The sequence below is a fragment of the Castor canadensis genome, chromosome 2 (genome assembly GCF_047511655.1).
Source record: "Castor canadensis chromosome 2, mCasCan1.hap1v2, whole genome shotgun sequence".
In the NCBI taxonomy this organism is placed as follows: Eukaryota; Metazoa; Chordata; class Mammalia; order Rodentia; family Castoridae; genus Castor; species Castor canadensis.
Genome location: NC_133387.1, coordinates 25,887,528 through 25,908,767, shown reverse-complemented (window position 1 = coordinate 25,908,767; position 21,240 = coordinate 25,887,528). Strand labels below are relative to the sequence as shown.

General features: G+C 46.8%; 2 protein-coding genes across 2 annotated transcripts in view; one reads left to right on the top strand and one right to left on the bottom strand.

Annotated features, from left to right (window-relative positions):
• The window catches only part of Snd1 (staphylococcal nuclease and tudor domain containing 1), a 436,904-nt gene that overhangs the window by 358,289 nt on the left and 57,375 nt on the right, over nucleotides 1-21,240 (top strand). The gene's annotated exons all lie outside the window — the stretch shown is intronic.
• Lrrc4 (leucine rich repeat containing 4) lies at nucleotides 2,791-20,257 on the bottom strand. The gene is made up of 2 exons (XM_020187100.2): nucleotides 20,123-20,257; nucleotides 2,791-19,943 (listed from the first exon to the last, which is right to left on the bottom strand). The coding sequence occupies exon 2, from the start codon at nucleotides 19,841-19,843 to the stop codon at nucleotides 17,885-17,887; it is 1,959 nt and encodes a 652-aa protein (XP_020042689.1). The 5' UTR covers nucleotides 19,844-19,943; nucleotides 20,123-20,257; the 3' UTR covers nucleotides 2,791-17,884.

Here is a 21,240-nt window from a genome sequence, read left to right as displayed (position 1 = left end):
TCATTCATGCCAAAAACAGCTTGACATGAGCCCAACGTAAATAATCAAGAATGCTAAACTTTTAAGTTGAGGGTATTTTCTTTCTTCTTCTTTTTTTGGGGGTTGGGTGGTTGCATTGTTTTGTTTGGGTTTTCATTGGAATACTGAAAGAAGATTAAATTGCCTAGGCTGGGAATGCCTTTCAACTTCTGGCACAAGGTGGACCACAGTGCCATCCCTATCCCTGTATCCTGTGTTCAAGGACATGCACCATCTACACAGGAGGCTGGCTGGGAAGCTGTGTGGTGCTGTCAGTGTCTGAAACTTTTTCCCATCCTGTAGCTGAGACTGGCTCCCCATCTTGTCAGCAGTGGCTTCTATTTGTCTTTGAAAGGATTGTCAAATGGGGGAAGAACAAATCACATTCTCCAGCAATTTAATTTTATTAACTGATTTTTTTTTCCCTTTTCAAAGCATAGCTAATGGAGCTCAACATATACACACAGGCTATATTTAGTCCTGATGATGTGGTAGAGTAGAGAAGGCACAAACATGGAGGTTTATCTGCTACCTAGTAAACACAGGGAGGTGTCAGGGCTGGAAAATTCAATAGTACTAATAAGCATTTATATGGTGCAATGACAGCTTTGATACAGGGCATAATTTTCTGGGGATTGCTATTTATTGTGCCTCTGCCTATGAGCGGCCCCCTGGCAAGGGGCTTGGAACACCACACAGAGTTAAGCTATATTAAAACAGCATAAAATAGAAACTGAATAAAATATGCAGAGGTCAGAGTAGCTGTGAAAAGGATAGACAAGGATAGCTGGGGAGCCTACTGCATGGGTGTGTCCAGTTCCTCTTTGCTTCTTTGCCATCCAAGGTTTAGTGGGTTACTGGAGAGTAAATTATGAAACCCTCTAGATGATAACTACAGTCAGCCTGTGCTGTCCAATACAGTGGCCACTGGTCACAGCAGATATTGAGCATATTAAATGTGGTTAGTGCAATTGAGAAACAGAATCCCTAATAAATTTTAATTTTAATAGCCACATGTGGCTGTTGGCCATTATGTTGGGTAGTGCAGGACTTTAGATCAGCACAGGTCCATACTAAACATTCTAGAAATGTGAGGTCTGTATTGCACCCTTCTTCCTGAACAAATTTGTCCTTCCATACCACTGGGTATGTTTTTTCAATACTTTTGTTCCTCCTTATTTCTCATGCTCATAACTTGAGCTTCCAAATTCTTTAATGCCAAGAAATAAGGAAGAGGGTCAATGCCTGAATCAAATAAGCCTTGCCCTGTCTTGGGTCCCTTTTCTCCTGAGAGTCCCTAATCAAGCTAATACCAGGAGTTTCTGCTCTACCAGATGGAAAACAAGGAATGGCATTAGGTCTCTGGCTAAAGACCATACTCAGAATTGTCTCTTTTCCCATGGAACACCTTATTTGGTTGCTGAGTCTCCCTTGCATTCCCAAAGGATCTCTCTAACTTTACCTGGACTGGCCTTGAACTGGCAATCCTCTTGCTCCTGCCTCCCAGTAGCTGGGATCACAGGCATGTACCATCATGCCCAGGTCCCATAGTTCTTTCAACTTTGAATCTGCTCATTAGGGTGACACAGTATACTGGAACAAAATGCTGTACTTGTAGTCAGAAATCCTGTTGTAAAGTCCTGACTCCTCCACTTGCCAACTCTACAAACTTGACAAAAATCACTTCACCTCCTGAGGCTTCTTCTTCCTTAGTAAAAATGAATGTGTTGGACTTCTGTATGCACTAAGATGATGTAAAAAAAAAAAAAAAAAAAAGAAATCCAGAGAAAGAACTGTGGAGCCCTTTGCCTTCACATAGTGTCCCCCTTTAGATGTCAGTTTGCATTGATAGCAGCCTTGTTTGAGCACCCCCACCACCAAGACCCCCACTTGGGTCTACTTACCACTGATGCACAACTGCAAGTTGTTGTCCAGTACCACAGACACCCTGAGCCCAGTTGAAGGGCACTGCTGCCTCTTCTGGTTATGGTACTCATGTGAACCTCAGGGGAATCAAGAGTGGAGATGCCAGTTTGTCCTGTTCTTTGCTTGGCTAGTGGGTCCAAGAAGCAAGAGCGGTATAGAAGTTATCTGAAGTATGCAGGTCTCTATGCTAACTCAGTGGCTGTTTGCCAGTCCCCCTCCACCCAGCCGTAGCAAGTCACTGCTCCAGGGATTGTCCCCAGCCTCCTAGAGCCCCTGTGGAACTGCCAACACTGCACAGCTCACAAAGGGCCCTATAGCATCTCTAATTGAGGAGCTGGTGTGTGGACGCCCTCACTGGAGGTATTTTTATCTGCAGTGATACAACCTCATCTTTTTGCAGGATGTTTTGTTTAGTTATTTTCTTAAATGAAATAAATAAGTAAAACTGGAGAGTGTAGTACCTACATCCCAGTGCCAACACCCAAGAAGTTTTGGTGCAACCTATGTAATTAATCCTTCCTAAGACCCAGGTGCTGAGGCTCAGAGTTTGCCAGAATATTAGGCCAGAGAGACTTCATGTACAGAAGCAAAAAGAGCTGGAAATAGAAAAGAGGAATAATGCAGACTGGGCTAGTGTAGAGTTGCTAAGGGTTCTACAGGTAGCTTGGGCAGCTGGGAACCACCTTCTTTCCAAGCCACTCAGGCCTTAGATGAATCTGATGCATCAAGTGAGTGTACCTCAATTCCTGAGCAGAAGGTAGCCTTGTAATATACAAGGGATTCTATGCTGTGGCTTGCTGACTTTTTATGCTTTTGTTTTCTTTTTCTTCATCCTGTCTATGATATGTCATATTTTCCTTTGTGCTTTTTTTTTTAATCATGTACTGTGTGATCCAAGGCTAAAGGACATTCACAGAACTTATTTCAGATCCCACAGGCAGGATCCCGAATTGATCAAGGCAGTGGTTCTTAACCGTGGTAACATACTGAAGGCACAGAGCAGGGAGCTCCCGCCAAAGATTTTGGCTCATCATGCACCAGCTTTTTATTTTAAGTTTCCCAGGTGTATTAGCTGAAAACAAGAGATACTTTTTTAATTTTGGTAGGTATAATAATGGCATTGTGGTTATGTAAGAAAATGACCACAATTTTTTAGAGATGTATACTGAAGTATGTAAGATTGAAATAATACCATGTCTAGGATATACTTGAAAATATTTCAGAAAAGGACAGGGGGATAAATAAAACAAAAATGTCAGCTTTGGTAATTGCTGAATCTAGATGATGAGTATATATATGGGAGGTCACTACTGATCTGTTTTCAGTGTTTCCAATTTTTCAAATATTTTAAAGCTCCTAGATGATTCTAATGTACAATTAAGGTTAAGAACCACTAATTTAACATATTAAATTTGGATGCCCATACCCTGGATGATTAGCTTAGGCTTTTAATTTGGTATAACATAAGCTTGATCTCTTTGGTTAATTCCCATAAGCACTGTGCACTCTGGGAGACAGAGTGGATACAAAGAACAAGTTAGACCTTACCTGGAATCTGAATTGAGGAGTGGCCAATGAGACAGCATTGTCTTTTACTGAATGACCTCACTATAACCAGCCCTGAGAGTTGTTGTGCCTTGGGGTTTAGCTGCCATGTCCCCTGCCAATGCTGCATGCCCATCCTGAAGACCTCTCTGGCTGCACCAGAGAAATAAGAAGATAGTTTAAACTGCATTGTGACACATGCCATAAGAGAATCCTCATCTCCCTGGAGTACTCAGTACTCAACCAAGTGGGATTTGGCTATTGCTGATGTGGGGGGATTGAAACTTGTACCCCTTCTTTCTTTCCCCAGGAGTTCACATGCTCTCTACTCTATGTACATGTGTGTGGGGACTCATTTGTATCCTCAGTGATTGTTCCAGCAACTCCCAAGTGCTATTTTGCTCTGGCTGTTTAGCAGGTGACACAAACAGCAGCTTGCTACAGCCATATTAAATGAACCTCTGAGCTCAGGCTGGAACCATCCATGCTGCATTTACATACCACAGTCTTGATTAGGACCTTGGCTTTGCATCTCTTCATTCAGAGGCAAGCAGTTAGCTCTTCTTTATCCAGGGACTTTGTGACTAACACCTAAGCATAAGCTTATCTGTTTTGCCACAAGGCACTGAAGGAGGAGAGTTATGGACTGTCCTGATAAGAGTAAACCAAGGAAGGGCTACAGCCAGGAATGCCACTGTACTAAGGTTCAAAAACCTCACATTTAAAATTTGGTCTATCTTTGATTTGGGCTCTTGAATCTAAACCATAGGGTGATCTACAATCTGCCTGAGATCACCCATAGAGCAGCCTAGGAGTGAGTAGAGAGGGTTATAACTGTAGAGAACCATGCTGTTTCGTTCTCTTCTTACTTACTCTCTGGTTTTTCCATTTGATATTCCTGGGTCTAGGCATCTGTCTTCTCTCCTTACTTACCTGGGCCTCTGAGGAGGGTGATGTATTTGGAGGGGGGTTTTCCCTGTTTTTCTGGGCCAGAGAGTCCTTGTCACCTGGCCAGGTCTCTTGGCAGTGACTCCTGAACTGTAAGGAAGCTCTGTGCAGTTGCTCAGCTTAAGCAGAACAAGTGCTTACCATGGACAAGTGCTTCTGGAACTAATGGTAGCATGGTCCTGGCTGTCAGAAACCAGTCTGACCAGATTCTTCCTGCCTTCTTCTCAAGTCTAGAGCATAGCTCTCTAGTCTCCTGGGTGTGTTTTAAAATAAGAAAGTCCCATCACCACCTCTAGAGATTGCTGTGCAGCCTAGAGTCTAATAAATACTAGTATCTGACAGTTTCCTCAGTGCTGCTAGTATGCATCTGGAGCCAAGGAACATTGCCTCCAGAGTCTTCACTAGGAGAAACTAGACCCACAGAGGACCCATGTCCCTCCTCAACTAATTGTGAGACACTCCCATACTGTACAGCTGGTGGCATGGCATGCACACGCACAGCCCACTGCTTCTTAATCCTGGTCATAAAGAAGGAAAATAGATACATCTGTGGAAAAGGGCTCCATCTTATTTGGGAGGATACTGATGAGGAAGATCAATCCAGAGCTGCCTTTGCAATTTGTTCTCAGAATGACCATTTTAAATCCCAGCTCAAGGAATGCTTGCCTATGTACACCCCCAGTTCCCACCCATTGGTAGCAGAAAAGCCTGCCATACCAGTGAGAGGCAAAGCCAGGCACCAGTTGAAACCCCAGACAGCTTCCTACCCTCCCTCCATATCTTGTCAGATATTTCAAGCTTTAAGTCCTTATTCGTGCTCTGCCTACTTGGCCGGCTGTCATTGCACTTGAGCGGCTTGTTTGCCTGGACAGGTCCAAGCTGTCTGAGCCATCAGCAGCTGCACCTCCTCCCTCGCGCCTTCTGTCTGAACCAACCTTGATTCACAGTAGTGCAGATGGCCCCAGCCGTACTCAGCAACGTCTGCCACTCCTATCCGCTCTTCCTGCCCTGCTTTCCCAAGATAGGGGGCTGACTGGGCCAGGCCTTGCCTGCAGGTCTCCTGGGGCCAAGATGAAAACCATGTTCTGGAATATTAACCCAGGTGACATGACTTTTAAAAACAAAATTATCTGAGACCCAAAGGAAAAAGACTAAGTAAAGTTTAAATTCGTACTGTGCAGAAAACACTTTCCAGTCTGCATCAGAGCTAATCTGTTTTTGCAAATGACCTGAGTGCCACTCACTCTGCCTCCTAAGTATTATTGGGAGCTGAGAGAGAATCAGGAAGTAAGCAGGTATCAGAAACCACCTTTCTCTTCCTTCCCTTTCTCCTTTTAATATAGACTTTGGCAACTTCTCAAAGTACCACTCCTCATTTTCTCAGTCCAGGTCAGTGTACTAAAAGGTAGTGCCCTTCAGGACACTTGTACTTAACTACTTTCCCTTCTTGTCCCTTTGTAACAGAAATGAAGTGACTGATAACAAGCTTGGGGTGGGGGGTTGCACGTGACTTTGTACAGAAGATGATAAATGGCAGCAGTAACAGGGCACCCTTCAGCCGGGCAGGAACGTGAAGCTGCACAGCATGCCCCATCTAGCAGACTCTTCTGAATGAGACCTATAGCCATTGCTCTGAAGGGAAGGAAGCCTGTGGCAGCTGCTCTTGCATTAAAGACCTCTTCCAGTTCCAGGCTGATTAAGTAGGAAGGAATATAAGCCCTCAAGGCAAACCGTACAAAGAAATACAAGGATTGAGATATGATCTACTCTGTACAACTTGGTGTGTTTGCTTTAGGATAATGATAGTTTCAGTCATTGGTAATGGAAAAATATCTGGGCACCCAGGGGCCAGCACCCTGAAAACAGAGGCCTGAAGAGGTATCTGCCTCTGTCCCTTGAATTTTGGTGAACTCTCTCACTTCCAAGTAGGCATCAGGCCATGCATGTGGCATAGCATTGTGGCCTTGTTCCACTAAAATGTCTTGGTTACTTTCATCCTAGGGCTGGGGTCTGCTCTCTTTTATCTAACTTGGTACAGAGGAAATATATCAGAGTAGAATGCCCAAGAACCTTCTTAAATCTCTAAAGTCACCTGATAGCTCTCACTTACATGGTCAGTTCCATGCTCTTCATGACTGTCCAGACCTCCTGGTCAAAAGTTTTATGTCACTTTCTCTTCCTGTTACCACAGTTACTTAACCTCTTAATCATATGAAACATATTCTCTTTGATCTATTCTCTATGTGTCTAACCAAATTTTAGTGTTCTTACTTTGATTCAGAAAGTCTAGTTGTGTGGAAATGCTGGACTGTGAGTGACCTGCAGACACAGTCCATCCAGATTGTTGAGGTGGGCTCAAGGACTCTGTGTAGCCCAGGCTGACTTTGAACTTTACATCTTCCTGTCTCAGCCTGCTGGGATTACAGCTGTGCACCACCACACCTAGCCAAGTTGGGATGAGGGTTTTTTGTTTGTTTTTTAGTAGTGCTAAGAATTGAACCCAGAGCCTCGCACATGCTAGAGTGCTCTACCACTGAACTACATCCCTAGCCCTTGAACTGACAATATTTGTCTTTTAGTCCTGAAAGAAACCATCAGATTCATAACCAAAAACTTGAGGTAGCAACATGTGGCAGATACACTCCCCACACCCTCATTATGTCAGAGGACAGCCCTAGAGCTGCTCAGTGCGGTGTCAGGACAGCAGAACTCCTGGAAGGACGCAGCCTTCTTCATCCTGCCAGTTTGGAGGTGTGGAGATCAGGGTAGCGAGGTTCTCCCTTCTCTTCTCACACAGCATTCCTGCAAACCTGCCTAGAGGAACCTACAGAGGGCTGCCACCACCCCAGGGCCACCTGCACTGTTATTACATGGGTATTTGCTTGATGCCAGGATGCCCTAGACATGAGGGAGATACATGTGAATACAGCTCATTTCCCAGGGAGGCTTTTCAGGTTGACCAGTATAGGGCCACCCCTTAGGCTCCAAGTGCTACAGCCAGTAAAGTTTTAGACATGAGAGACAGAGCTCTATTCTGTCTGGGGAAAAGTCCTAGCTGACTCTCCCCGATTCTCAGGTGTGATTAGAGAGGTCATGATGTGGCTCTCTGTATCTGCTGTTCCCCACACACCAGTTCCATCTCAGGCTGGTACACACCAACAGAGGGAAGCCCTCTTCCAGCACCAGTAGCAGCAACTACTAGGGGCAAGGTCTACCCTTGTGGCAGACCTGAACAATAAGGCCTGAACTTCCAGGAGGGAAATGAAGTGATTTTGTGGGGTTGATAGGTTCAGCACAGGCAGCATTTGTTTAGGTTGCTTATTTCCACATATTAAACCTTCCTTGCTTCTCTTTGCTGCTCAGTTCCTATGTCCATGGTGGCATTCATGCAGGAAGAGGGAGAGGAAGTGCTGTGCTTCACTCTGGCACCCGACAAGGGTTCTCTATCCAGCACGGTGTTGCCAGTGGAGAACTGCTGAAGTAGCATTCTAGAGAGTTGCCCAGAAGACCCCTCCATCTTGTGCCAAGCTAAACAAACCTGCCGTTCATTCCTGAATTGCACCTCCCTGCAGCTTGGTGTCTTCCTTCCTCCATAGCACAGGGTGTACCACCTTACAGGAAAGTCCTGAGTGCCAGTAAGAGGCATCTGAGGAGAAGGGAACTGATGCAGAAAGAGAAGTCCCACTCTGTCATCTTTTAAGTGAAAAGGAAAAGGTCAGCAGAGCCATATGGGGCCAGGGTTGGATTATTGTTGACTTTGCCTTGCTGCAGCAAAGGGGGCCAGCTAACTGGGTCCAGCCCTGGGCACTGCCAGCCCCTTCCAGCTGCTGACTGCCCAACACAAAGAATTGCATGTTCTGTGTACACAGATGGGTTTGCATGTAAGCATGAGTCCATTTTTAGCCCTTGCCCAGAAAGGGCAGTCCACGACACAGTAATTTAATTGAATTTGCCTCCCTCCATGGCCCACATATTTGAAGAGGTTTTGGGGAAAATGAATCTGGCTGACAAACATTACCCTGCCACTCTGGCACTGTTCCAGAGCTGAGCCACAGTTCCATAAAGGGTCTTGCCATTGTGAATATGGCCCAGGGCATCTGTCTGCACTGCATGCTCTCTGGCCAGGCTGCCTGCTGGCACATCTGGCAAAGCAGCCTCTGGAAGCAGTCAGTCTCCATCACAGGGAAGCCACCAGGGGCAAAATAAGGGGACTCCCTATCCCATATTCAACCTGCTAGCAGCAGCTTCAGCAATAACTAGAGCCATGCTATTAGCTCTCACCACAGATTCCAGTATGTTAGCTGAGCCCCCACCCCCCACTGACTCCACAGCCTCAGTAATAGATAGAATTCTAACTTCAGTGTTGGTAGACCACACTGTACTTCAGCCCTGGAAATGACTGGAATTTAGGGACCTGAAAATGAGACCCCTTGCTTCCAGTGAACTTACTCCCATTTCATATCTCAAGTTCTCATCAGTTTTTGTCCATTAAGCCTGTACTTAACCTGCACCCCAAAGATCTCTGCCTGCCTCCAATCTAACGCACCAGCGCTTCTCTCAAGCACTTCTTTCCCATTGAGTTCATCAGCTCATCAGGATGCACCTAGGCTTTCTGTGGCCATCTCTTCCATTCACTAATGTGCCCACAGTGGGGAATCCTGTCTTCCTGTCACTACCTCTGATCTCTCAGCCTTTTCTCTCCTAGGTCAGCTGTAGCAAGCCTGCTAGAGAAGAGCATTTTCTTTGGTTATCTTTCTTTCTCCCCACCAAGAGCACATCCTCATGGCTGCTCATCTCCTGTGTAATGCTAGCAGTTCCTCCAGGAGAAAGGGAATTCTCTGGCAGTTTGTCTCAACACCAGCATAATACAGACTGTTGCTTAGGAGTGGGAATCATTAGAGTCAGGCCATTACTGGAGGGGACCCATCTCTAAGGGAGCAAGGAGAAATTACTGGCTCCTTAATAAATGGAAACTCGTTTGCTTAAAGCCCCCACCCCCTCTTTATTTCTCTGCATTCCCCACCTCCTTTCCTTCTCTGCTTTGAAGTTGAAAAGAGGTAACTCCACCCCAGGAAGACAGCAAATGTCTGCTAAATTAACTTGGTTAAGAGAGATCCTTTGCTGTTCTTTCAGAATGTTTCTACTGGGACTTCACTTGAAACTATCACGAAGGCAGCACATTCTAATTAAATATATGTGATAAAAATTATAGCTAGGGCCACTCTGTTTCCCAGGAGAGGATTTGTTGAGATGGGAGGAAGAAAAGACAGTTTTCTAGCTTCTTGCCCCATGTTTCAGAGTAGGCCCCCCAAGTCAAAATAGGCTGTCTGAGCTTTCCATCTGGGGATCCCCTTGCTACACATCACCAGAGAAGGCAAGGGAAGTAGAAGCAGAATAACAGACTTCTCTGCTTCTCCAGTGGTCTTTATGACCTTGACAGACTTTTAATGTTTTTCTGTTTCTCTGAGCCTTTCCTGCACAGGGAGAGATGTTACCTTACTGTTCTGTTTTCTTAGAGGAGGTCACTTAAGCAACAAAAGCCCCTTTTGATTTATTAGCTATTTCTATAGGCCCTGGAATGCTTATGGCTGCAGAGAAAGGAAAAGTTGACTGATTTCTCTGCTCTTGCTGTTTGAATGAAATCATGAGTGGGCACCATCTATCTCAGAGTATTAAAGCACAAATAAAGTATTGATGGGAAAGGCCTTCCCCCTTTTTCCCTCCCCTCCTGGTAGAGAACTGTTAGGGATTACACCGAATTTCCACCTCTAGGGGGCACTAATTACCTTGCCATTTCTGTACATCGTACTCCCTGGAGTTGTACATCATAGTGGCCCTGCCCTGCTTGGTAGATAACACAGAGGTACATCACCAACTACATGATACTGGACAGGTCACATCTCCATGAACTTCATCTTCCTCAAAGAAAACAAGGCAGCTCTAGTAGATTTTTTCTGAATTAAAACTTGGAAGATGTTTTTAGCTGTGCTCATATCCCTGAAGGTAGAAGCCGTAAACTTGTATTCTGTCTCTGTGGCCATCCCAAGGTCAGCCAGCCTTATATAACACTCCAGTAATGTGAAGGTGCTCTCAAACGACATGATTCCACTAGTCAAGGGTGGTTGTGGACTTTGAATAACAAGCAGGAAGAGGGATTAAGGGAAAGTTATCCAGCAGGCACAGTGGACTGAAACAAGAAGGGCTTAGGAGGAGCCAACACCTTGGTCTTCCTGTGTTCATACTTCCCTGTGGCTTCAAAACCTATTTCTGACACAAATGCACCCAACATACCCAATGCTCACAATCGCTTCCCTCCTAAGAGAAACAATTCTTTGAAACCACTCAGTCTTCACTGTCCCTGACTCTCCTCTCTTCATTTTTAATTGGGAAAATAATCTTTTTTTCCCACTTCTTCCTTTAGCAGTCTTTTAGGCACTTCTTTCCCCCTTCGTTCATACTCCAGACTCCCCCCCGCTCCCCAATCTTAGAGAGATGAATTGGAATAATGTGCTGTCATATCAGAAGAAAGCCATTGTCAATTCACACAGGCAGACGCTAATAGGATAAAGTATTATACAACTTCCTTTAAGTCCAGAAATTAAGTCTTCTTGGAATGGTAATAGACTTTAACTTGTAACCACTGTGGCTGGCAGACTGCAGGAACAGACAGTTAGCATCTGAAGCCTCAACTTCATATCTGGGCTATTATGAAGGATGCACTGAGCATTCCTCCCAACAGGGCTGCAGAGTCCAGGGAACTGGCATTTGGCTAGAACTACTTGTGTGGAAAGCTGCCTGTAACTCATTCAGTTCACCTGCACAGAGGGATCTGAATGGGAGCAACTGTCTCAATGGTCTTAGTAAATAGCCAGGCCTTGAAAACAGAAGAAGTAGCCTGAGGCCAAGAAACCAAACTTTGCCCAGGGAAGAGTTAGTGTGTGAAAGCTTTTCTCAGTCTCCTTGCTGACTCATGAGCAGGTACAGCGACTTACCTAGTGACTAAAACAGACCAACTCAGAGATGCAGGAAAATCATAGTTAGGACCTTAAAGGAAAGAGATTACAGATTAAGGAACTGCCTTGCAGAGGAAATACCATGTGAACTGTTAAAAGCCAGAAAAGGCTATCATTCTTCTTGGATCGTACAGATTTTCCTAGCTTCCTATCATGCCAGATGAATGAATTCAAATGTGAATTATGAAAGAAAACTTGTATGATAATTAATTGAAGGGGTTTTTTATTAGTGGGAATATAAAAAGAAACAAATGGATCAAGGACTAGTCTTTGGCATTCTGTAATTGATCTGTGCTTTAGTAATTGCTCTGAGTAAACAGAATGAGAGAACTTGAAAGGCTAAGTATTACTTTCGTCCATGTAGTCGTCAGCCTGGCTCTAGAGTGTCCTCTCATCTCAGTGATTCCCCAGTGCAGGTTCTAAACTCTTCTTTGAGAAGGTAACACTGTCTTCTCAAGTGCTAACTTGACAACAGAGCTTCTCCCAATATATTCCCACAGGACTAGGCCTAATCTCTCTGACTCACTGTGACTGTCCATGTGCACTGAACTCAGAGTCATCATTATTTCTATGGGGAAAACACGGCTTCTATAACACACTGTCTCTGGAATAACACTCTTTTTGTGGATAAACAGTGAGCTGCACCCTGTCCTTGCCACACACACCCCCAGTGACTGTGCCTTAATAGAAATGAGGGAATGGGAAGTACTGGCATTAAAGTTGGCATTACCAGAGGATGAAACCTGTGAGCATCCTAAAGTCTAATTCTAGACTCTCATTAGGAAAGAAAAATGCATTATTTCTTTAGTCTCTCTTGGAAAGTTGATCTCCCTGGTTTTCTTCTCCTCTGTTCTGTGCCATCAATTTCACACTAGCAGCCCCCCACTATTCTGGATCCAGCCAGCTTCTTGCTTGCTAAGGGAGAAGAATCTCCCTGACTTTCCTCCTTAACTGCATTGCAGACCCTTACCTGTGCCTACCACTTAGCTCCATCCTTTTCTCACGTTCTTAAATTATGGTACTTTTTTCCTGCCTTTTTTCCAAGCTTCCCAATCCTGCTTGGAAGTCTCTGTAGCCCCTCTATGCTGATATCCCTCTCCCTCCTGTTGGTAAGGCTTTGTAGTCAAGAAGGATGTTATCACTGACCTTCTGACTAATTCTGCTTCATTTGCACCCCGATAGAGAACCAGGAATAAGTAAAGACTGCAAGAATCATGCCTTCTTGATAAGGACCAGGCTTTCCTAGATAGAAATGTCCTTAGGCCTCAGTTTGTGTACCACCACCACCAGCGGAAGAGGCTTTCTGAAAAGACTAAAGACAGTGCCTTGGGCCAGCTATAAAGCTGGTTTAGGGACAGGGCATAAAGCAGAGTTTTCTTGGGAAGGAGAGTACAACCATGTATCCCACAGCCTACAGATGGCACTGCCCTTGACTTCTATTGAACATATTTCCCTCTTTGGATACAGACAAGATTCAAGAATAGAGGTGGTGATGGGAGCTGGTCTTTTGGTCTGTATGCTCAAATATACCAAGTAGTTGCCAGCTATACAACATTTACTAGACAATGTCCAGCACTATGATAAGTGTGAAACAGATACAAATATAAAATAAAACTTAAATTCTCACAACCTATGAAGTAGTGAGGTAGATACTAATATTGTATCCATTTTACAGATGAAGAAACTGAGTACTTGCTCAAAGTCACAGAGATAGGAAGTGACAGAACTGAGATTTAACCCAGGAAGACAAGCTCTAGAGTCTGTGCTTATAAGCAGCAGTACACTACATTGCTTTGTGTATATGTGTGACTATATATATACTTAACTGCTATAGTTCCTGAGGTCTTTAACTCTGCTCAAGAAGTAATTTACTTAACTTAAAGATGAAAACAATGTGAATCTACTACCCAAACCATTCTTTCCCCTGTAGGAGAAAGGGAATTTTGTAAATGGATGGAGACCAAGAGAGTTGCTTTGAGCCAAAATGTGCCTTGCTGAGGCAGGATTTAAAAATGGCGTGAACAGTGATTGCATTAGCCGATGGCTTAGAGTGCTGACTGCCAGAAGAGGAGATAAAATCAGACATATGTTTAGATATAAATGTTCTGTCTCTTTCTCTGTCTCTCTCACTTCCCCCTTACCTCCTTTCTCTTCTCTGATTTTAAGCCTTTGCTGCTTTGTTGCAGTGGAATGGTGCAGCTTTAATTGTGGGCTTCTGTCCCCTGAGGTAGCAGCCTGGAGTGAATAAGGCCTGCTTAGCCTCCTCCCAGTTGCTAGTCATCACCACTGAAGGAAGCCAGAGGCCATGGACTCTGGCCCTCTTCCCTGCCAACAATAGGAATTGTCTTGCAGAGACTGTGCACAGTGTTACACCCAAAACCCAGCAAGTTGTGCTGGCCTCAATACATGTTAAATAGCCACGATTAAGCTAATGTCTCTAGCCCTTAGAAACTAGCCTGACTACCTTCACTGATAATAGGATGCAGCCTTACACTGAAGGATGATAAGGAGCCCTAAAGCAGATTATGGAAGTGGTAATCACAGCATGGCATTTAAAGAGCAAAGGTTGGGTAGATGCAGTAGAAGGGAGGAATTGAAGCTTCCCCAATATCCCCATTGTTGAGCCAAATAACCAAAACCATTCCTCTATGGGGAATTTCTCTGGTAGAGACTTCAAAACTTCTATCAATTCTCTGCTATGCAATGATTTCCAACCCAAGGTTGGAAGGAGGCCAACCCATCTTTCTCACTATAAACACACTATCTTACCTACTTCAACCTTTCTCCTGTAGCTGTCACCCTCTGTGGGACTCTGCAGTTTCTGTCTGCTGTTGGGCCTAAGAATCAGGCAGCTGTCATCTGCAGTCCTGAGAATCCAGCCCCTTAGTGAGCACATGTAGAACTCCTGTGGCCAGAATTTTAGTCAAGCCTCGGAGATTAGTAGAGATGGTTGTGATAAACAAAACAGTTCTTAGTGGAAGAAAAAGAACACAGAAGTATCTGTAGGAGGTTCCACTTTAACAGCACATGACATGGAAAGAAACACATTCTTGATAGCCAGTGAGAGCCTAAGTAAGAAAACACCTTTGACTTGGGAGTCAAGAGTCCTAGGTTTTAATCCCACCTCTTCCACTAATTAGCAGTGTGACCTTGGCTATGTCTTTCATTTTCTCTGGGGCTCAATTTCCTTGCCATAAAATGAAAAAAAGTTAAGCTAAATGACTTTTCACGGCCTCAGAAAAATTCTATAATGAAAATTCCATAACTCCTTATACCTAACTGCAAAGTCTAACATGTTGCTGTAACTACCCCCCCTCCCGCCGTGAAGAGCTACCAACCCACATTCCATTCCCAGGTAACCAGCCTTAAGCTTTGCTAGGCCCAAGAGTGAGTCACTAAACACAACCTTAAAGATACACTTTCAGTGTTCATGGAGTTCCTCTAAAGAGCTGTCCCCAAATGCCTGCTTAGAGGAGGGTATACCCAGCATTATGGCAAAGGAAGACTCCTGCTCCAAACACTGAACTGGTGCCAGACCAAAGGGTGGGCCCACTGGGGAAAGGAACTGCCCTTGCAGCACCAAGGTTACTTGTACCTAGTAACCATCTTCTCAGTCTCCTCCGGTTCCCTGAAGTTCTTTTTAGAAAGCACTCCTCCCTCTGATTCCAAGATAAATATGCTCATTCCTAGGACAAATGCTTTCTTAGGACTCTTCCCATGACTGTTTTAAGCCCTCTCCCTTCAAATCTTTGTTTAGCCACAGACCCTTTGCCATAGCAGAGTTTCTACATAATTCCCTGACAACCCAGATAGCTGCCAAAAAAAATAAGGGGTGTTAGGAAATCAGCTCCCCTTCCTCCAGTGCTGAAGTAGCAACTTCTTCCTCATTTGCCTTGGAATGCATACTCAGGAAGCTGTTCTGAACGGCCTGAGGTGTGTCATGTGGCACTGGGAAAGGGAGTCTTTGCTCGCTTCTTCATCTGGTCCTAGCCAAGCCCCACCCTTTGTTCTGCTGCATCTTTGTCATTATTGGGGTAGAGTGGTAAAGGAAGGGCCAAAGGAATGAACTTTTGGTGCCTACAAGTGTGTGCCCATGTATATGTGCTGCTACAAGTACTGATACCCAGAAGATTCAGAATTGGCCCTTTCTTAGCCATTTCTTAGCCAACTGCTGCAAAGTGCTCCCTGCCTCTTTCCCTCCTCAGTGCCAGAGAGGTCACACCCACTCAGTCCTAATTTCCTGCATTAGTATAAATACTAGCGTTGAAGAAACACGGGTCCCCGTTCATGGAACCTCCTTGGAAGTCATTACCCCATGAGCCTCGAGACAGACCACACCTCCACCAAGACATATTTGACATATTTTGCAGCCAAAGAATAGAAGCAACACTGCCTGTGGGAAATTGCAGCCAAACTACATTACTGCAGCCCTCTTAAATTCATGTACCCCTGGGTCCTTGGATTGAGTTGGTACTGCCTGACCAGCAGCTTCTGCTGAGGTAGCATTTCACTTTTGGCCAGGTCCCAGGAGCTGAGGCTGACCCATTTCCCCTGGTTTTCCAGGGCATAGGGAATTTGGTTGTACCCCCAACAAAGCAGGGACTAACACACTTAGCTCACAGAATGTGCACTAGAGTCGGGGTACATTTATTTAAACTAAAGAAAGGTTGTTGACAGCTTTAGCATTTTCCCACACTTAAAAAAATTTAACATTTGTCTCCCCTCCTCCCCCATTGTACCTCTTCCCTCCCCCACCCCTTTTTTTCAAATAGAAATGACTTGGTTAATGCTCATAAGAATCTATAGGTTTAGGCTCTTATTCAATTTAACCCTTTGGGGACATTGAATTAAAAATTGAACAATATTTATTAAAATACAAAAATACACTTTTCTCACATTACAATCGTTTTTTTGTTGGCATTTCCCCCCACCCATAACCACCCCCTTTCAAATCAGAACCCTTTATCTCCTCTTAAAGCTAAAATAATAACTGAAAGAAGTTACATCATTAAATGGACCAGAGTAACAGAGCTCTTGGCCTTCTCCTTCCCCTCTCTTACACTTCCTCTGGAGGTAGGCCCCGGGGAGGGAAGCTTCCCCACAGTGCCCATTCAACAGGGCTCCATGCAGAACCCCTCGTGTGCATGTTTGTCACTTCTTTTAACTGGACTTCACAGCTTTTTTTGTGAAGCATCCTGGTTGGCAAAGGCTTCTTTACTTTAATTGAGCCTGTGCCCTTTTTGTCTCTCCTTTTCTTCTTTACTTATGTCCTGCCCCCACTTCATCACCACAACCAGTTGGCATCAGCTGTAATATTCCCTAATGAATCAGCATTTAGAATAGCCACCAAATCCCAAGCATGAGAAAAGCTTCCACTCCCCCAAGCTCCACACTCCCGGCCTCTCCTCCCTCTCCACCTAAAAACAAACAAGACCGTTTTGAAAAATCATAAAATGCCATCATTGTCTACAATCATTTGTCAGATACCCGGAACAACAGGTGGACGTAGCACAATGCTAATTTATGGCCTCCTATGAATCATTCTCTCTGCTGCTGTTCTCCTTTCCTCCCTCCCTAGTGCCGTACCCCCTTTGGGCCGCCTCCTTCTCCTGGAAAACCCTGGATAGACACATGCCTTGCAGAGTGGGTTAAGCCCAACTGCAGGAATCTGCTGCAATGTGAAAGCATTTGACCGAGAGCTACACCAGCTCCCTTCCTTCTCAGTTCTATTCTGAAGCACTGTCAGGCGAGGCACATGTGTGTCCCAGAGGACTTGTGCACATGGACAAAGACTCAGCCCCTGTAAGGATTCATTTGAATTTTGGTGGTTTTCCTGCTTAAAATACATTTACAGATCTATCTATCCCTTGGCCTCTGAAGAAAAAAAAAATTATTGCCAGTATTTTGGCACAGTACAAATTCATGGTGGGTTTTTTTGTTTTTTGGGTTTTTTTAGTAAGATAATCTGCAAAGACAGCTCCTGACTTAAGAAAGATGTCTGTAGAAATGGTTATTCCTGTATTCTATGAAGCATTTTCTAAAAAATGACAGATGCAGTCTATCCTTCCTATCCCTCAGCGGCCCACATCCTGCCTCTTTAGGGGTGTTTGTTGTTGTTTTAGTTTGTTTTATCTTAGCAGTTTCCACCTTATACCAGAAATCTCTACTGGTAGCATAGCAAGTTGACTTGCAGCTTTTACCCACAACATTCCCAATATTTCCCTCCCTCCCCCTTTAAATAGAACTTACAAGTTAGAAAATAGTTTTGTTTTGATTTTTTGTTTTTAAATTTTAATATAATCTGTTTTTTAACCAGCCCATAGATTTAATATATAAGCATATACAAGAAAAAGTCTCTCCCCACTCTGTACAAAAGTTGCTGTCTCTTTTTTGTGCATTCTATTGCATTTATAAGTTTTTTGGGGGAGAGGGAGTCATATTTGAGTTTCCTGTACCTTGTCCTTGGTATGGGTCTGAATTATATAAGGTTCAGAGATAGTGGTGACTGTGGGGTGCAAAGAGTTCCCCAGGCTGTTTTCTGTCCAGTGGGCCCCATGTGCTGGTTTGTAGGTGTTGTAGTTAATGTGGTCGTGTATTGTGGGCAGCACTACTGCCCCCTCACCTGATACACCGGATGGAGCTGCTGTTGCTGCTGCAGAAGCTGCCGCAGGGATGTCCTCATCCACCTGGATAATCTCAACTGTCCGGGCGGCTGTGACTGTACTCCGCTGCTGGTGCCGCTTTCGAAGTTTATAGAAGACAATCAACATGGCGGCAGCTAGCAGAGTCACTGCCACGAAGCAGCCGATGATTATCTTGGTGGTCTTCATGACTTCATCCAGGCTGGTCTGCATCTTGTCAGTGGTGTCTGTTGCAGGTACTGCCACCTGCTTGGGCACACGGGTGGTCTGAATGAGCACCGTGGTAGAGGTGGTATATGCCGGCTGGTAACCAGTGGACGTGGTAGGAACAGGCTTGTACTTTCGCGTTGTGTCCTCAGGTGAAATCTCCGTGGTCTCCACTGTTACCGTGGTGAAAAAGCTGTAGTTGGAGGTGTTGAGCTCGGCCCTGCTCACATTGAGGTAGGCCGAGGCATTAGAGTTGCCTGCCACATTGGTCACCATACATGTGTATATTCCAGTGTCTGAGAGCAGCACATGGGAAAAGTTCAAGGTGCCATCATTGAGGACGGAGATCCGTGGGTGGCGGGAGGCGTGGCTGAGCACTGTCCCATTGGGCAGCAACCACTTCACAGAGGACATAGGTGGAGTCCTACACTTAAGTTCTGCCATCCGACCCTCAGAGATATTGAGATCCCGAGGTGCATCCATGATGAAGGGGGCAGAGCACTGGAAGGAAGCCTGGTCCACCTCCACCAAGTAGCGGCCTCGCATGTGCATGGGAGCATGACAGCGCCCACAGCAAGTAGAATTAGTGGGTATATACTCCCGAAGCCACCAGGCAAGCCACAGAATGTCACAATCACAGTTCCAAGGATTGTGGTGTAGGTGCAACTCCACCAGGTACCTCAGTGGGGTAAAGAGGTCATGGGGCAAAGATGAGAGGTTATTGTGGGCCAGGTTGAGTTCCACAAGGGAGGCCAGCCCATCAAAAGCATTCCGCTCAATCAAGCTGACCTGTGAGTTCATGACCCACAGCTTCTTGAGGGAGCTTAGGCCATGGAAGGAACCAGGCCTGATCTCAGGGAAGTGGTTCCCTGACATCTCCAGCTCCTCCAGTCCCACCAGGGGGGTGAGATTGGGCATATCTTTAATGTTGCACATGCCCAAGTTCAGGTACTTGAGGTTGAACAGACCCTCAAAAGCCCCCTCCGAGATATACTCCAGCTTCTTGAGCTCCCCCAAGTCCAGGCGCATGAGGGAGGGCACTCGGTTGAAGGCATAAGAGGGGATGCTCTCTATAGGGTTGTTGCGAAGCCAGAGCTCCCGCAGCTTGGACAGGTACTCAAAGGCCCCACTGGGGATGACGGTCAGCCAGTTGTCAAACAGTTCCAGGGTGTTGAGGCTGGCCAGTCCGTTGAAGGCCCCCACCTCGATCTGCCTGATGGAGTTCCTGCCCAGCTGCAGGACCTCCAGGTGATGCAGGTGTCTGAAGGTGTCAGCCTGGATCATCTGGATGTTGTTTTCCATGAGGTTGAGGTACCGGGTGTTGGAGGGAATGCCCTGCGGGACCTCAGAAAGGCCCCGGCGAGTGCACACCACCTTGCTGAACTGGTTACTGCATGAACAGACGGAGGGGCAGTTCTGGGGCCCAGCGGAGGCGGCAGCAGCTATGGCTGCACACAGAATCCACACTTGCGCGGTGAGGTAGACAACGGGGAGCAGGACGGCATTCCAGGTGTGGTGCACAGTTACCTGCCACAAGAGCTTCATGGTGTGGCACGTTCATAATTCACCATCGCCTGGGATTTTGGCTCGGAAAGGAGAACCAGCCCTACCCCGGCTTAAGTGAGCTAAGAGCTCCTCTTTCCATCTGGAGAAGGAGGTGGGGAGGGGGCGATTAGAGAGACTGAGCAGATCGGTCGAGAAAAATCCTACCAAACTACAGAACAGAGCGACCCCTCATCCACCAGCCCACCCTCATGGCCAGCCCTCCGAAAACCGAGACTTTCCCACATTACTACCATCCCCACCCAATTCACTGTCACCTACCTCTGAAGGAAGGCAGGAAAAGAACTGGCGTGGTGTCCTTAAGCTTTCTCCACGGGAGCTGGGCACCTCGTTCCCATTCTGACTTCTTAGTTTTAATTAACAAGGGGGAAGTCGTGGGGGCGGGGAGGGCAGAGGGGAGGGGAGGGGAAGGGAGGGGTGGGGGAGACAAAATGGCTTCTAGTAAATCCAGAGCCGGCGAAGCCGCGGAGTTGAGGCGCGCCAGGAAGAACCAAGGCCCGGCGGGCTATGCAGGTGCATGCCCCCCCCTTAGCCCGAGGAGCGGCGCCACCAGCGCTTCCCTGCTTTGTCCTTGGACCCTGGCACTGGAGCGCTCCAACCGCGGGGGAAGGCACTTCATCGCCAAAGTGTGCCTCCGGCGCCCCCAGCCCGCTCCCAGGGCCGCCGCTGGGAGGGTGCGGGGGCGCCCCGAAGCTCGCTCTCTCGCTCGCTGCTGCTGCGCTCTGCTCTCGCGGCGTTGGCCGCTCCGGGCCGGCGGCAGCTGATTGCAGTCGTGAGCTCGCGGGGCTGCGAGAGTTAAGAGGAGGTATTCGCAGCGCCTTCGCCCTCCCCAGACACACACCCCCTTTCTCCTGCCTCTTCTCCGAAGGGTTAAAAAGACAAAAACTAGACTGACTTCTCCACTCCGCCGTCTGCTGGCGCGAGGAACATTAATCCGTACAGCTGAGGGGCAGCAGCGTGGACGCTGACGCTGCGCGGGGACCGGTCCGCGGGCCGCGGAGAGCACGGCGCCCGCGGTCTCGCCCGCACCGCAGGCCCCTTCAGGGAGTCCGGGGGCGGGCGCGGGTCCGGCGGCCGCCGCCGCAGCAGCAGCAGCAGCAGCAGCCCCGGGCGGCGCGCAACCGCCCGCCTGCCGCTCCTGTGTCCCCGGCGCGCCGCCAGCCGGGGCTTCGTGCGGAGAGGGCGAGTTCGCAGCTGGGGCTCTCGGCCCCTTCAGTGACTGCGCTGCCAGCGGACTGCTGCGGCGTTCCAAGTGCTGGCGGCGGCGTGAGCAGCGGGGGTCGCGGCTGCGGGAAACGCTCCGGAGCCCAGGAACATGGTCCCCGCTGGCTAGCGGTGGCGGCGGCGGCAGCAGCAGCGGGGCCCCTGCACTCGGCGCC